At 43.7% G+C, this 14,813-nt stretch overlaps 1 protein-coding gene across 2 annotated transcripts; it reads left to right on the forward strand.

The window, feature by feature from the left end:
• Positions 1-1,468: 1,468 nt before the first annotated feature.
• Positions 1,469-11,768, forward strand: LOC311327353 (uncharacterized protein). 2 transcript variants are annotated; one of them, XM_084460391.1, is made up of 8 exons: positions 1,469-1,520; positions 2,373-3,077; positions 3,621-4,325; positions 4,857-5,561; positions 6,119-6,823; positions 7,369-8,070; positions 8,544-8,759; positions 9,184-11,768. In XM_084460391.1, the coding sequence occupies exons 1-8, from the start codon at positions 1,490-1,492 to the stop codon at positions 9,234-9,236; spliced, it is 3,822 nt and encodes a 1,273-aa protein (XP_084316517.1). In that variant the 5' UTR covers positions 1,469-1,489; the 3' UTR covers positions 9,237-11,768. The 2 variants fall into 2 exon arrangements, with proteins under 2 accessions (XP_084316517.1, XP_084316518.1); XM_084460392.1 differs by lacking the exon at positions 9,184-11,768 and having other exon boundaries at positions 8,196-8,625.
• Positions 11,769-14,813: the final 3,045 nt, after the last annotated feature.

Consider the following 14,813-nt stretch of genomic DNA (forward strand, 5'->3'; position numbering starts at 1 on the left):
CCATAGGTGCTATCACTGTAAAACCACCACGTGAATGTAGGCCCAAGTGAGACAAAACTTTCATACGCTTTGACCTTGCAGGAATTTTGAAGTCCATCACTCTGATTTCTTCATAAACTGTAAAACCTATCAAACCTATCTCCTCCCACATTTTTAGTTCAATTGACACCAAAATTGATCTACTGTATCTTCAGACTGTCCTTACCAAACGATCCTCACAGATTTTTGAAATATGAAAAATTGAGCCCACAGCACATCAAAAAGTTTTACTGTTAACAGTTCTGTATATAGTTCCTATTTATTCTCGCCAAATCAATGGCTGATCGTCCTCATAAAAAGTGACAACATTAGCCACATATCCAAGATGTAGTATGATTTTTTTTTAGAATTTTATCTCAAAAATAGAATTTTTTAAAATATGTTTAATTCTGTCCTCTGAAACCAACACTTCATACAGAGACAACTATGTTACCCATAATCCAACACAAGCTCCACGAATCGGAGACATCGCTGTTGGCAACCCTACCCAACCCCCGCCGAGGATTACAATGACTAAATCGATTGATTGGCAACTGACTGAGTACACAGCTGCTGAAGTTAATGTTCAATTATGAAGAAAAGCAAACAAAACCTGTAAAAATTAATAAACATATCTCATCCAACATTTTTCAATCAATTAACACCAAACTTGCTACACTGGATCTTCAGACTGTAATTCACAAACTCATTGACCATTGTTGAATTATCAAAATCGAGCTTACAACGCATCAAAATGTTTTACAAATGTTTTACGATACGAATTTACAAAATGAACATTGGAATGTCAACTTTCTTGTTGTCCTATTCGCTCGCTTATTGCTCCTAAACTTGTCGGAAATTGCCTGGCCCCGCCTCATCGCTGCGAAGCAGCTTTAATTATTATTATTATTATTATTATTATTATTATTATTAGAACAATGCTTCACGATTGGCCTATCCTCAAAAACAGCTAACACAAAACCAATTGTCACCATTTTAGTCAATTCTGAAGGTGTTAATTGGGGTCAAACATGAGCCAGCAGAGAAAGTTGTCTGTTGATAGCAGGCTATAGCATGCATCATCTAAAAGATGTGGGTAGCTCTGTGGATAACATATGGTTGAGTGGACGACTCCCAATCTCTCAGAACACGGACACTGACATTGAAAATGAACTTGAACATGCACACTCTTACACACGCACACACACACACACACACACACACACACACACACACACACACACACACACACACACACACACACACAAAAGGAACTTTCTCCATACTCCATACCTGATCTCAGAACAGTGTTTCTAAAATGAGAATCTTTCTCCAATCTGCTGCAGGAGTTCATGAGACACCCATTACTGCAACAGGAAGACAAAGAGAGGAAGAAACTGATCATAGATCAGTAAGAATGGCCACAACAGGAAGACAAAGAGAGGAAGAAACTGATCATAGATCAGTAAGAATGGCCACAACAGGAGAACAGTCAAGTACAGGTAAACTCATGTCCAACTCCTGGACAACGTTATTCAGATGCTATAGGGTGGATATGTACATTACGTTAGTGTTTATGTAATGCAGGCTGGATTGATTACAGCAGATAGTCCCTGTGTTCAACCAACTGTATATAAATGAATGATTGTTATCATTGGCACACATACTGTACATATACACACACACATGCACACACACAGCACACATACACACTAGGGCTGCACGATTATGACAAAAGATAATAATTGCGATTATTTGCTTCAAAATGCTAATTGCGATTAATAATTGTGATTCATATTTAATATATAATATTAATACATAATAACCAAAATGCTCCCAAATCACGGACGTTGATCCCTTTCTTGCTACTCACTCACTGACCTTGTTTTCGCTCATTTTTTCACTACTCACGGCTGCGGGTACTGAAATTGCTGCGCACAGCGCACTCAGCGGGAACGCATGTGATTGGTCAGACAGCATAAGCGCCTGTGATTCGTCCGTGTAGTCCTAGCACACTCAATTCAAAGCAAAATTATTAATCACATTAATTGCGGCCTTTTGCGATTAATTAATCGTTATCATAATCGCGATTTCTATTAATTCACGATTAATTGTGCAGCCCTAATACACACACAGACAGACACACACGCACACACAGAGACACACACACGCAACAGAACACAGCAAATTATATTACTCCTTTGGAAGGTTAAGGTTTATAACATGTCTCTCTACCACTGTCCCTCTTTCTTTCTTTCTTTCTTTCTTTCTTTCTTTCTTTCTTTCTTTCTTTCTTTCTTTCTTTCTTTCTTTCTTTCTTTCTTTCTTTCTTTCTGTTTCTCTCTCTCTGACAGGTGACTCCCTCCATCTCTCAGAGCTGAGGATTGTGATGTTGGGGGGGAGAGGAGGAGGGAAGAGTTCATCAGGAAACACCATCCTGGGCAGAGAGGAGTTTGACCTGAGGACAGCTGCTCAGTGTGTGAAGAGACAGGGAGAAGTAGCAGGGAGGCAGGTCACTGTGGTCGACACTCCAGGATGGTTGAGGAATCTCTCTGTAGAGAACACTCCTGAGCTGGTTAAACAGGAGATTGTCCACAGTGTGTCTCTGTGTCCCCCAGGACCCCACACTCTCCTCCTGGTCATAAGGGGGGATTTATCATTCTCTGAGTTGTACAGAAGATCAGTAGAGGAACACCTGCAGCTTCTCAGTGAGAGAGTCTGGAGTCACACTCTAGTGCTGTTCACCCGTGGGGACCGTCTGGGAGACACAAGCATTGAGCAGCACATTGAGACAGAAGGGACGGCCCTCCAGTGGCTTGTTGAGAAATGTGGGAACAGGTATCATGTCCTCAACAACGAGAACAGGGGTGATGTCACTCAGGTCACAGAGCTGCTGGACAAGATGGAGGAGATGGTGGCAGGAAACAGAGGAGACCACTATGAGATGAAGAGAGAGATTCTAGAGAAGATAGAAGAGAACAAGAGGCAGCAGGAAGAGAGAGGGAAACAGAGACTGGTGAAGGTGCAGGAACAGAGAGAGACCCTCAGATCACTAATGGGTGAGTTTAATACAGTCTCTACTTCCACTAGTTACAGTGGACAAGTTTGTGCTGTTCAGTCACTTCAGCTACAGTAGCTAATTTGTTCACCAATCAGAGGGTTTTAATGATGGTTGACACTGTTCATGACAAAGGTCTAAATAGATCTTTTGTGTTTTGTTACATCTTTAAGGTTCATTTAAACCTTGAATAAAGTTTGACACTAATTATATTGCACAGAATACAAACACACACACACACACACACACACACACACACACACACATACAGTACTGTACACACACATACTGTATACTGTATATACACACACAGCACAGACGCACACATACACAGAGACACACACACACACACGCACCAGAACACAGCAAATTATATTACTCCTTTGGAAGGTTAAGGTTTATAACATGTCTATCTACCACTGTCCCTCTTTCTTTCTTTCTTTCTTTCTTTCTTTCTTTCTTTCTTTCTTTCTTTCTTTCTTTCTTTCTTTCTTTCTTTCTTTCTTTCTTTCTTTCTTTCTTTCTGTTTCTCTCTCTCTGACAGGTGACTCCCTCCATCTCTCAGAGCTGAGGATTGTGATGTTGGGGTGGAGAGTAGGAGGGAAGAGTTCATCAGGAAACACCATCCTGGGCAGAGAGAAGTTTGACCTGAGGACAGCTGCTCAGTGTGTGAAGAGACAGGGAGAAGTAGCAGGGAGGCAGGTCACTGTGGTCGACACTCCAGGATGGTGGAGGAATCTCTCTGTAGAGAACACTCCTGAGCTGGTTAAACAGGAGATTGTCCACAGTGTGTCTCTGTGTCCCCCAGGACCCCACACTCTCCTCCTGGTCATAAGGTGGGATGTATCATTCTCTGTGGAGTACAGAAGATCAGTAGAGGAACACCTGCAGCTTCTCAGTGAGAGAGTCTGGAGTCACACTCTAGTGCTGTTCACCCGTGGGGACCGTCTGGGAGACACAAGCATTGAGCAGCACATTGAGACAGAAGGGACGGCCCTCCAGTGGCTTGTTGAGAAATGTGGGAACAGGTATCATGTCCTCAACAACGAGAACAGGGGTGATGTCACTCAGGTCACAGAGCTGCTGGACAAGATGGAGGAGATGGTGGCAGGAAACAGAGGAGACCACTATGAGATGAAGAGAGAGATTCTAGAGAAGATAGAAGAGAACAAGAGGCAGCAGGAAGAGAGAGGGAAACAGAGACTGGTGAAGGTGCAGGAACAGAGAGAGACCCTCAGATCACTAATGGGTGAGTTTAATACAGTCTCTACTTCCACTAGTTACAGTGGACAAGTTTGTGCTGTTCAGTCACTTCAGCTACAGTAGCTAATTTGTTCACCAATCAGAGGGTTTTAATGATGGTTGACACTGTTCATGACAAAGGTCTAAATAGATCTTTTGTGTTTTGTTACATCTTTAAGGTTCATTTAAACCTTGAATAAAGTTTGACACTAATTATATTGCACAGAATACAAACACACACACACACACACACACACACACACACACATACAGTACTGTACACACACATACTGTATACTGTATATACACACACAGCACAGACGCACACATACACAGAGACACACACACACGCACCAGAACACACCAAATTATATTACTCCTTTGGAAGGTTAAGGTTTATAACATGTCTCTCTACCACTGTCCCTCTTTCTTTCTTTCTTTCTTTCTTTCTTTCTTTCTTTCTTTCTTTCTTTCTTTCTTTCTTTCTTTCTTTCTTTCTTTCTTTCTTTCTTTCTTTCTGTATCTCTCTCTCTGACAGGTGACTCCCTCCATCTCTCAGAGCTGAGGATTGTGATGTTGGGGTGGAGAGTAGGAGGGAAGAGTTCATCAGGAAACACCATCCTGGGCAGAGAGGAGTTTGACCTGAGGACAGCTGCTCAGTGTGTGAAGAGACAGGGAGAAGTAGCAGGGAGGCAGGTCACTGTGGTCGACACTCCAGGATGGTTGAGGAATCGCTCTGTAGAGAAGACTCCTGAGCTGGTTAAACAGGAGATTGTCCACAGTGTGTCTCTGTGTCCCCCAGGACCCCACACTCTCCTCCTGGTCATAAGGGGGGATTCATCATTCTCTGAGTTGTACAGAAGATCAGTAGAGGAACACCTGCAGCTTCTCAGTGAGAGAGTCTGGAGTCACACTCTAGTGCTGTTCACCTGTGGGGACCGTCTGGGAGACACAAGCATTGAGCAGCACATTGAGACAGAAGGGACGGCCCTCCAGTGGCTTGTTGAGAAATGTGGGAACAGGTATCATGTCCTCAACAACGAGAACAGGGGTGATGCCACTCAGGTCACAGAGCTGCTGGACAAGATGGAGGAGATGGTGGCAGGAAACAGAGGAGACCACTATGAGATGAAGAGAGAGATTCTAGAGAAGATAGAAGAGAACAAGAGGCAGCAGGAAGAGAGAGGGAAACAGAGACTGGTGAAGGTGCAGGAACAGAGAGAGACCCTCAGATCACTAATGGGTGAGTTTAATACAGTCTCTACTTCCACTAGTTACAGTGGACAAGTTTGTGCTGTTCAGTCACTTCAGCTACAGTAGCTAATTTGTTCACCAATCAGAGGGTTTTAATGATGGTTGACACTGTTCATGACAAAGGTCTAAATAGATCTTTTGTGTTTTGTTAAATCTTTAAGGTTCATTTAAACCTTGAATAAAGTTTGACATTAATTATATTGCACAGAATACAAACACACACACACACACACACACACACATACAGTACTGTACACACACACACACACACACACACACACACATACTGTATACTGTATATACACACACAGCACAGACGCACACATACACAGAGACACACACACACACACGCACCAGAACACAGCAAATTATATTACTCCTTTGGAAGGTTAAGGTTTATAACATGTCTCTCTACCACTGTCCCTCTTTCTTTCTTTCTTTCTTTCTTTCTTTCTTTCTTTCTTTCTTTCTTTCTTTCTTTCTTTCTTTCTTTCTTTCTTTCTTTCTTTCTTTCTTTCTTTCTTTCTGTTTCTCTCTCTCTGACAGGTGACTCCCTCCATCTCTCAGAGCTGAGGATTGTGATGTTGGGGTGGAGAGGAGGAGGGAAGAGTTCATCAGGAAACACCATCCTGGGCAGAGAGGAGTTTGACCTGAGGACAGCTGCTCAGTGTGTGAAGAGACAGGGAGAAGTAGCAGGGAGGCAGGTCACTGTGGTCGACACTCCAGGATGGTTGAGGAATCGCTCTGTAGAGAGGACTCCTGAGCTGGTTAAACAGGAGATTGTCCACAGTGTGTCTCTGTGTCCCCCAGGACCCCACACTCTCCTCCTGGTCATAGATGGGGATTCATCATTCTCTGAGGAACACAGAAGATCAGTAAAGGGACACCTGCAGCTTCTCAGTGAGAGAGTCTGGAGTCACACTCTAGTGCTGTTCACCTGTGGGGACCGTCTGGGAGACACAAGCATTGAGCAGCACATTGAGACAGAAGGGACGGCCCTCCAGTGGCTTGTTGAGAAATGTGGGAACAGGTATCATGTCCTCAACAACGAGAACAGGGGTGATGTCACTCAGGTCACAGAGCTGCTGGACAAGATGGAGGAGATGGTGGCAGGAAACAGAGGAGACCACTATGAGATGAAGAGAGAGATTCTAGAGAAGATAGAAGAGAACAAGAGGCAGCAGGAAGAGAGAGGGAAACAGAGACTGGTGAAGGTGCAGGAACAGAGAGAGACCCTCAGATCACTAATGGGTGAGTTTAATACAGTCTCTACTTCCACTAGTTACAGTGGACAAGTTTGTGCTGTTCAGTCACTTCAGCTACAGTAGCTAATTTGTTCACCAATCAGAGGGTTTTAATGATGGTTGACACTGTTCATGACAAAGGTCTAAATAGATCTTTTGTGTTTTGTTACATCTTTAAGGTTCATTTAAACCTTGAATAAAGTTTGACATTAATTATATTGCACAGAATACAAACACACACACACACACACACACACACACATACAGTACTGTACACACACACACACACACACATACTGTATACTGTATATACACACACATCACAGACGCACACATACACAGAGACACACACACACACACGCACCAGAACACAGCAAATTATATTACTCCTTTGAAAGGTTAAGGTTTATAACATGTCTCTCTACCACTGTCCCTCTTTCTTTCTTTCTTTCTTTCTTTCTTTCTTTCTTTCTTTCTTTCTTTCTTTCTTTCTTTCTTTCTTTCTTTCTTTCTTTCTTTCTTTCTTTCTTTCTGTTTCTCTCTCTCTGACAGGTGACTCCCTCCATCTCTCAGAGCTGAGGGTTGTGATGTTGGGGGGGAGAGTAGGAGGGAAGAGTTCATCAGGAAACACCATCCTGGGCAGAGAGGAGTTTGACCTGAGGACAGCTGCTCAGTGTGTGAAGAGACAGGGAGAAGTAGCAGGGAGGCAGGTCACTGTGGTCGACACTCCAGGATGGTTGAGGAATCTCTCTGTAGAGAACACTCCTGAGCTGGTTAAACAGGAGATTGTCCACAGTGTGTCTCTGTGTCCCCCAGGACCCTACACTCTCCTCCTGGTCATAAGGGGGGATTTATCATTCTCTGAGGAACGCAGAAGATCAGTAAAGGGACACCTGCAGCTTCTCAGTGAGAGAGTCTGGAGTCACACTCTAGTGCTGTTCACCTGGGGGGACCGTCTGGGAGACACAAGCATTGAGCAGCACATTGAGACAGAAGGGACGGCCCTCCAGTGGCTTGTTGAGAAATGTGGGAACAGGTATCATGTCCTCAACAACAAGAACAGGGGTGATGTCACTCAGGTCACAGAGCTGCTGGACAAGATGGAGGAGATGGTGGCAGGAAACAGAGGACATTTGTTTCCAGAGAAGATCCTGCATCACAAAAAGGGTTGGCTATCAGGTCTCATGGAGAAAATAAGAGGACAATCACCACCAATAAGGAGAGCAGAGAGCAATCCTTGGCTCCATCCAAACAGTAAGACATTTTCTGACCAACTATAGATGTTAGTCAATGTCCAATATATATTCTTGGGCTTATATTAGAATCCATCTACCAATATAACATTTAGGCTCCCTGGCTTTAATTATGTTTCATTATAGTGAGATCATATATTCAGTCCCTCCAGAGCTACCCAGAGTTCTGCATACGGTTCTCTGGGTTCCATAGCCGAGTCTGACAGAGATGGATCTCTGATGAAGATGTGGACGACATCCTCTCAGTGTCTGGAGGCAGATCAACCCTCACATTATACCTGCAGCCTCCGACAGGAGGTTGAGGCGCTTATTGTTGGATTATCATTGACGAGTGTCGCCCTGCGGTTCTTGGGAGTGACGTCACGTTGCTTAATCTATCTTTAATATTAGGCTACTGTCAATAAACCTTGTTGTCAGTCTCAACACTGCATAACTGTCAGTGCATATTCTTGTGTGTGTGTTTGTTCACTACAGTGAGTGAAGACGACAGATCTGACCGCTGGTCACTTAGATCCACTGCATCTCAGATAACCACAACCTCAGCCCAGAGTTCTGCATACGGTTCTCTGGGTTCCATAGCTGAGTCTGAGAGCAGCTCCGGAACCAGAGAGGTCAGAGACAGGATGAAGATGATGAAGATGATGACACCAGTGAAACACGCAGAGAGCATGGAGTGCTTACCTCCAAACAGTAAGTAACACAGACCATCCCTGTCATCCTGACTTAGAAAATCTTTCATTATGGATTTCCTCATGCCAATGTGTAGCTCCCACCTGATCAAAACAATACATTCATAACCTCATAATGTTTCTATCACTCAAAGCGGTGGACAACACATTGTATTGTGGTGGACAGAACTATTGGGTGGGAACTGTTGTTGGCGGCTATAAGAGCCCCCCCTTCCTGTTGGTGCTATTGTTGTTGAGTGAATGGAGAATACTGTACATGGCTGATGGCGAGTCAGAGAGAAAAGTCTTCCCTCAGTTATTCAGCGATACAGTATCTACAATTTAAAACGTTTGCTCAAATAAACATTTAGGCAACTGAATTTTGTGCAATTATTGTGCTGAAGTAATGGATTTCTTAAAGAGCTGATTTTTTTCTGTCTCCTCAGTGAGTGGAGACACCAGCTCTGAAACGACTCCCTCACCTCAGAACCAGCTCTGAAACGACTCCCTGACCTCAGAACCAGCTCTGAAACGACTCCCTCACCTCAGAACCAGCTCTGAAACGACTCCCTGACATCAGAACCAGCTCTGAAACGACTCCCTGACCTCAGAACCAGCTCTGAAACGACTCCCTGACCTCAGAACCAACTCTGAAACGACTCCCTGACCTCAGAACCAACTCTGAAACGACTCCCTGACCTCAGAACCAGCTCTGATCGACTCCCTGACCTCAGAACCAGCTCTGAAACGACTCCCTGACATCACAACCAGTTCTGATATGACTCCCTGACCTCAGAACCAGCTCTGAAACGACTCCCTGACATCAGAACCAGCTCTGAAACGACTCCCTCACCTCAGAACCAGCTCTGAAACGACTCCCTGACCTCAGAACCAGCTCTGAAACGACTCCCTGACATCAGAACCAGTTCTGAAACGACTCCCTGACATCAGAACCAGCTCTGATATGACTCCCTGACCTCAGAACCAGCTCTGAAACGACTCCCTGACATCAGAACCAACTGTGAAATGACTCCCTGACATCACAACCAGGTCTGAAACGACTCCCTGACATCAGAACCAACTCAAACGACTCCCTGACATCAGAACCAGCTCTGATATGACTCCCTGACATCAGAACCAGCTCTGAACCACTCCAGACGAGACTGAGATCAAGACTCCCTCTCAGGTCTGATTAGGGCAAAGCATTTAGTTAATGTGGAACAACCTCCAGGATACGATGAGACTCTCTGGACCTTTGGTCCCTCCAGCGCCCAGACTGTATCATCAACGACATCACAGAGGAATACAAATTAATTAATTTGGATTATATTGTAGTGTACACTTGTTCAGTTATAATGCATGCTTGTGTTATTTTAAATTGTAATGCATTGTGTGACCACATTTAATTGCATATTGCATTGTATTATATAGCCATACTTTCCTATCCTTCAATTATCCCTGGGAGACGCCCTGTTTTCATATTTTCAGGTGTCATTAACTTTTCTCTAACACAGGTGGGATCTTTTTCATGTAGACCTCCTGGAATTAATTCAATTTACATTCTTGTTCATAGTAAAACTATGAAATTGTGTGCAAAACCAGGCTATGCTAGCAATGTGTGCGTGGATGAGGTGAATTAATCCTGTGAATCATAGGCCATAATCACAGTCCTTAAATGGTGAAAATCACTAGATCAGTTGGCCTACGCAAGAACAGGTCATGGAAATGCTATATTGTTGAGAAGGCGTAAATAACTTGTCATGGCCTATGCATATATTGATACTTTGGACGGCTAGGCCTACATAGTAGAAAAAGCGTAAGTAAGCATTAGCAAAAGTTGTAAGAGTTCATCAAAGTGTGGACTTGATGTAGGCCCTAAATAAAGCATCGTTGAAAATAGCTTGATGCCTCATTTTGGTAAATGACGAATGTCAAAATGGCATTCATACGTCTAATCAATCTTCTGATTTATAGTATTTTTCTTTATTATGTGAATGGAGTAATTTGGCGATTACAGGAAGTCCTTAGTATGATAGCTAGCACAGTGGAAGTAACGTTAGCTCTGTGCTGGTCTTGTTCCTGCTCAGTCGCCCTTTCTTTTAGGTCTGTGTATGACCAGCCAGACACGGTATAATGGCTGCCATATTATTTGTATTCTATTCAGGTATGTTACTGCAACTATTTCTTTCTTAAACCTCCATTTTGTTTCCATGTATCTATGCATCTGTTCATTTTGTGTTTTGGCTTTTGCTGTCCATGAAAAATGTTTTGCTAGTGACCCTGATATTTTGGATTGACGTGATGGACATCAAGATGGGTGACACCAGGGCCGGCTCTAGACTTTTGGAGGCCCTAGGCAAAGGCCTTTTGAGAAGTCCCACCCACCATCAAGCAATAAAGACTTAGGCACGTTAGCCCATCGTCATGTAATGGCTATCAGCAGTAGCAACTTGAACATGACCTGAGTATCACATCCTTTATCCAATGAGAACGTTAACATGTTTAAGAGTAAAAAAAGTTTTGTTAGGCCCGAGGCATTCCCCTACTCCACCTATAGGAGACGCCGGCCCTGGGTGACACAATCCATGAACACTCCATGATACTCTGTATGCTTTTTCTACATACAGTAAGCTGCCTTTGGTTACTGTTGATTATTGTCATATCTCAATGTGTTTCGTTTGCTGTTTTTACTCTACAAAGTGTGACATGTCTCTTCTTGGGGGGGAGTCTTAGCAGTATGTTCATTAGTGCCGAGTTAGGGTCCTTGTTGTCCATTGGCACCTTCTCCTGGCCTGGGCCGGGTTTCCCGAACGAGTTAAGAAGCACTTAACTCCAAAGTACTTCTTAACTCCCATACAAATGGTTGCTTAAGAAGGGTTCCTTAAGAAGGTTCTTTATCGGGAAACCCGGCCCAGCCGAACTGTTCGTTCATGGTGAGTTTTCCCAAAGCACAGATGTTTGATATCCTACTAACCCACATGACTTACGACAGTCCTGTTTTATTAACCTGTCCTTCAAAATGTTCACTTGTCTTCCCATGTACTGTACTTCTTTGAATAAATCAATTATATTAAGAGAGATATCACTCAAATCATCATGAATACATTATTGATTTCAAAACAGACTTGCTGGTGTAAAACGGTATTGGATTAGCCTTTGTTACCTTTGTGTTGTTGGAAATCATTCCAAATAAAATAGTTCAGTTACAGTATATAACGAGAGAGAGAGAGAGAGAGAGTGTAACAGCTCACGCTACAATGACTAAATTTCAATTTGACTAAGGAACTGTATAATTCAATCAATATAATCAAAGTACTAAACCTTTAAACTAATCAGAAACTGTACTATGTAAAGCCACTGGCATACCTCTATGTACAGTATATGTATAATCTAGAGGGTGGACACTACTAAACACTGGGGATGGGAGGCAGGGCAACAGTATAATTATCAAGTATTTATATAAACAATAAAACAAATAATAATGCAGGCAATGATACAAAATAATCACAGGGGTATGAACTCACCACAGGGAAATATTAATCTGACTACCTACATTTAAACTAAGTCCCTATTCTGACTAACGGTACCGTATATTGCTGCGGCCGGGTCGAGCTCTGATGGTTTGTGAATGTTCACAGAGTTGGAGATGTGGATGGGTCTTACTATGAATAGAGGCTGCTCCGAGGGCTGCCGAATAATGGCAACGACGAATCGACTGTGTCCACCATGGATGTATTAATAGAACTCACGGATGTATTAATAGAACTGGATGCGGTGACTATACGTTGACGTCTCGTTCTTGAGAGTGAAGCTTTTCGAACATGGCCACCGACCCCTTTTGACATGCGCAGTTGTGTTTTCTCGCTTTACAGACATGCACGGTTGTGCTTTTCTCATGTTTTGACCAAGGGATTTGTTGACCCGGCCGCGTCCACAAAGTTTACACGTTCATGTGGATTTTTAATGCGCATTCACCGCTCTCCCTACTGTAGTCCCTTCATTAGCATTGCCGCTGTCATAGCAAGTTTAGCTCAAATGTCGCTTTGTCCTCAATGAAACCGATCCATACACACCAACATTCAACAGATCCGTGCAGTAGTAAGCTAGCTCCTTTTTCCTCTGTGCGCGCACAGTGCTTTATAATGGAGGTCTATGGGCCTCTGCTAAAAACTATGATAAACATGCATTTTCAAGGCAGGAAGCGCAGGGTGTGATCTTACCGGTGTCATTATGCTGTCGTGAAATATATCGCATTCTCAAACCGAATATTGAAACAAAAGCTCCATTTGAGCCAGAACTATTTAGCCGAACGCACTACACCATAACTTTCACACTGTAAACTACACCATACCTTTCACACTGTAAACTTCCGCCGCAGTAAAGCTAGACGATTGTTTACATCCTCCTAGCCATGCCTAACACGTCAACACATGGGGATGGAGATTCATTTCACAAGACAACATTCTACTGAGACCGGTAAGGGGCTTCCTGGCGCTTCCTGCCTTGAAAATGCATGTCATGCAAGACTCAGAATCAATACATGCCTGGAACTCCATTTATCACCCATGATCTCAATTTGTTTCACACTGAAGCATTTATTAAATAGTGTAAAACATAATTACTTAAATATTGGTATCAGGATACTGGACTTGGTATCGGATCGGATCGAACCAAATTTTGCAGTATCGCCCAGCACTACTCCACAGACCACAGGCACAGCTTCAGTTAGCTTGCTTAACGTTAGCTAATATTACACTACTGAGAGCCAGCATCGTTAGTGCTAAGATAGCTGGCTTATTGAGTGCTTAACTGACTCAAACCTTCCGTTTGATACCTGTGTAAGTTGACAGCCCTGCTAGCTTGCTAGTTAGCTAGATAGCTAGCATAGCTAGATGGAATCCGATTACACGGCTACTGATAGCTATCTAGCTAGCTAATTACAGTAGAGAGTATAGGCCTATGTATAATAACGCCCGCACTCGGGAGTGGTGGTTGTAACGCCCAAACGCAGTGACAAGACTGATTTCTGGGCTTGTGCTAGCGACATTTTAAACTGCAAAGGGAAAGTAACCGACTCTCCTACAAGCTTTCAAATCAAAGCTTTATTTGTAAAGCGCATTTTATACACATAGGCAGCACTGGAGGTGGGCATAGGTCCCACCCCTATATATTCCTGAGGGAAGTAAAAAAAAACAGTTTCACCCGGGGGCCAGAAAAGTGAGCTGTAAAAATTCTTCCCTGACCTCTCTCAACGAGATGATTGAGCAAGCTCCTGGAGTATGTTTGTCTAACGGCTAAGAACATTTATAAAGCAATAAATTACATTAAGGCTAAAAAACATCATAGGAGAGACATGGCAAACACTGGTGTATGTCTGTGTGCGCGTGAGTGTGAAGATAGGGGCGAATATAATAATCAAATATAATATCGGAAAATATTAAAGAGAGAAGGTCGAATATCATTTCTGAGCTCAGTTGACAGCCATAGCGCCCACAGAGTTTTGTGTAAGTTGTGTGTCTTACACTACTGAGTAAAGAAACCAGGCACTTCCCTTTTCCACCCCAATCCCACAACTCTCACATCCCCTGCAACTCATTGGGAGAATTGCTCAACTTCCTGCTTGGAAGAGCACAGCTCAGCGGAACACTACGGAGCCCTCTCCTCACAAGGCCACATGTAGGGTCTGGTCCCTCTCCTCACAAGGTCACATGTAGGGTCTGGTCCCTCTCCTCACAAGGTCACATGTAGGGTCTGGTCCCTCTCCTCACAAGGTCACATGTAGGGTCTGGTCCCTCTCCTCACAAGGTCACATGTAGGGTCTGGTCCCTCTCCTCACAAGGTCACATGTAGGGTCTGAGCCCTCTCCTCACAAGGTCACATGTAGGGTCTGGTCCCTCTCCTCACAAGGTCACATGTAGGGTCTGGCCCCCTCCTCACAAGGTCACATGTAGGGTCTGGTCCCTCTCCTCACAAGGCCACATGTAGGGTCTGGTCCCTCTCCTCACAAGGTCACATGTAGGGTCTGGTCCCTCTCCTCACAAGGTCACATGTAGGGTCTGAGTCCTCTCCTCACAAG

Source organism: Borostomias antarcticus (assembly GCF_949987555.1).
Source record: "Borostomias antarcticus genome assembly, chromosome: 31".
In the NCBI taxonomy this organism is placed as follows: domain Eukaryota; kingdom Metazoa; phylum Chordata; class Actinopteri; order Stomiiformes; family Stomiidae; genus Borostomias; species Borostomias antarcticus.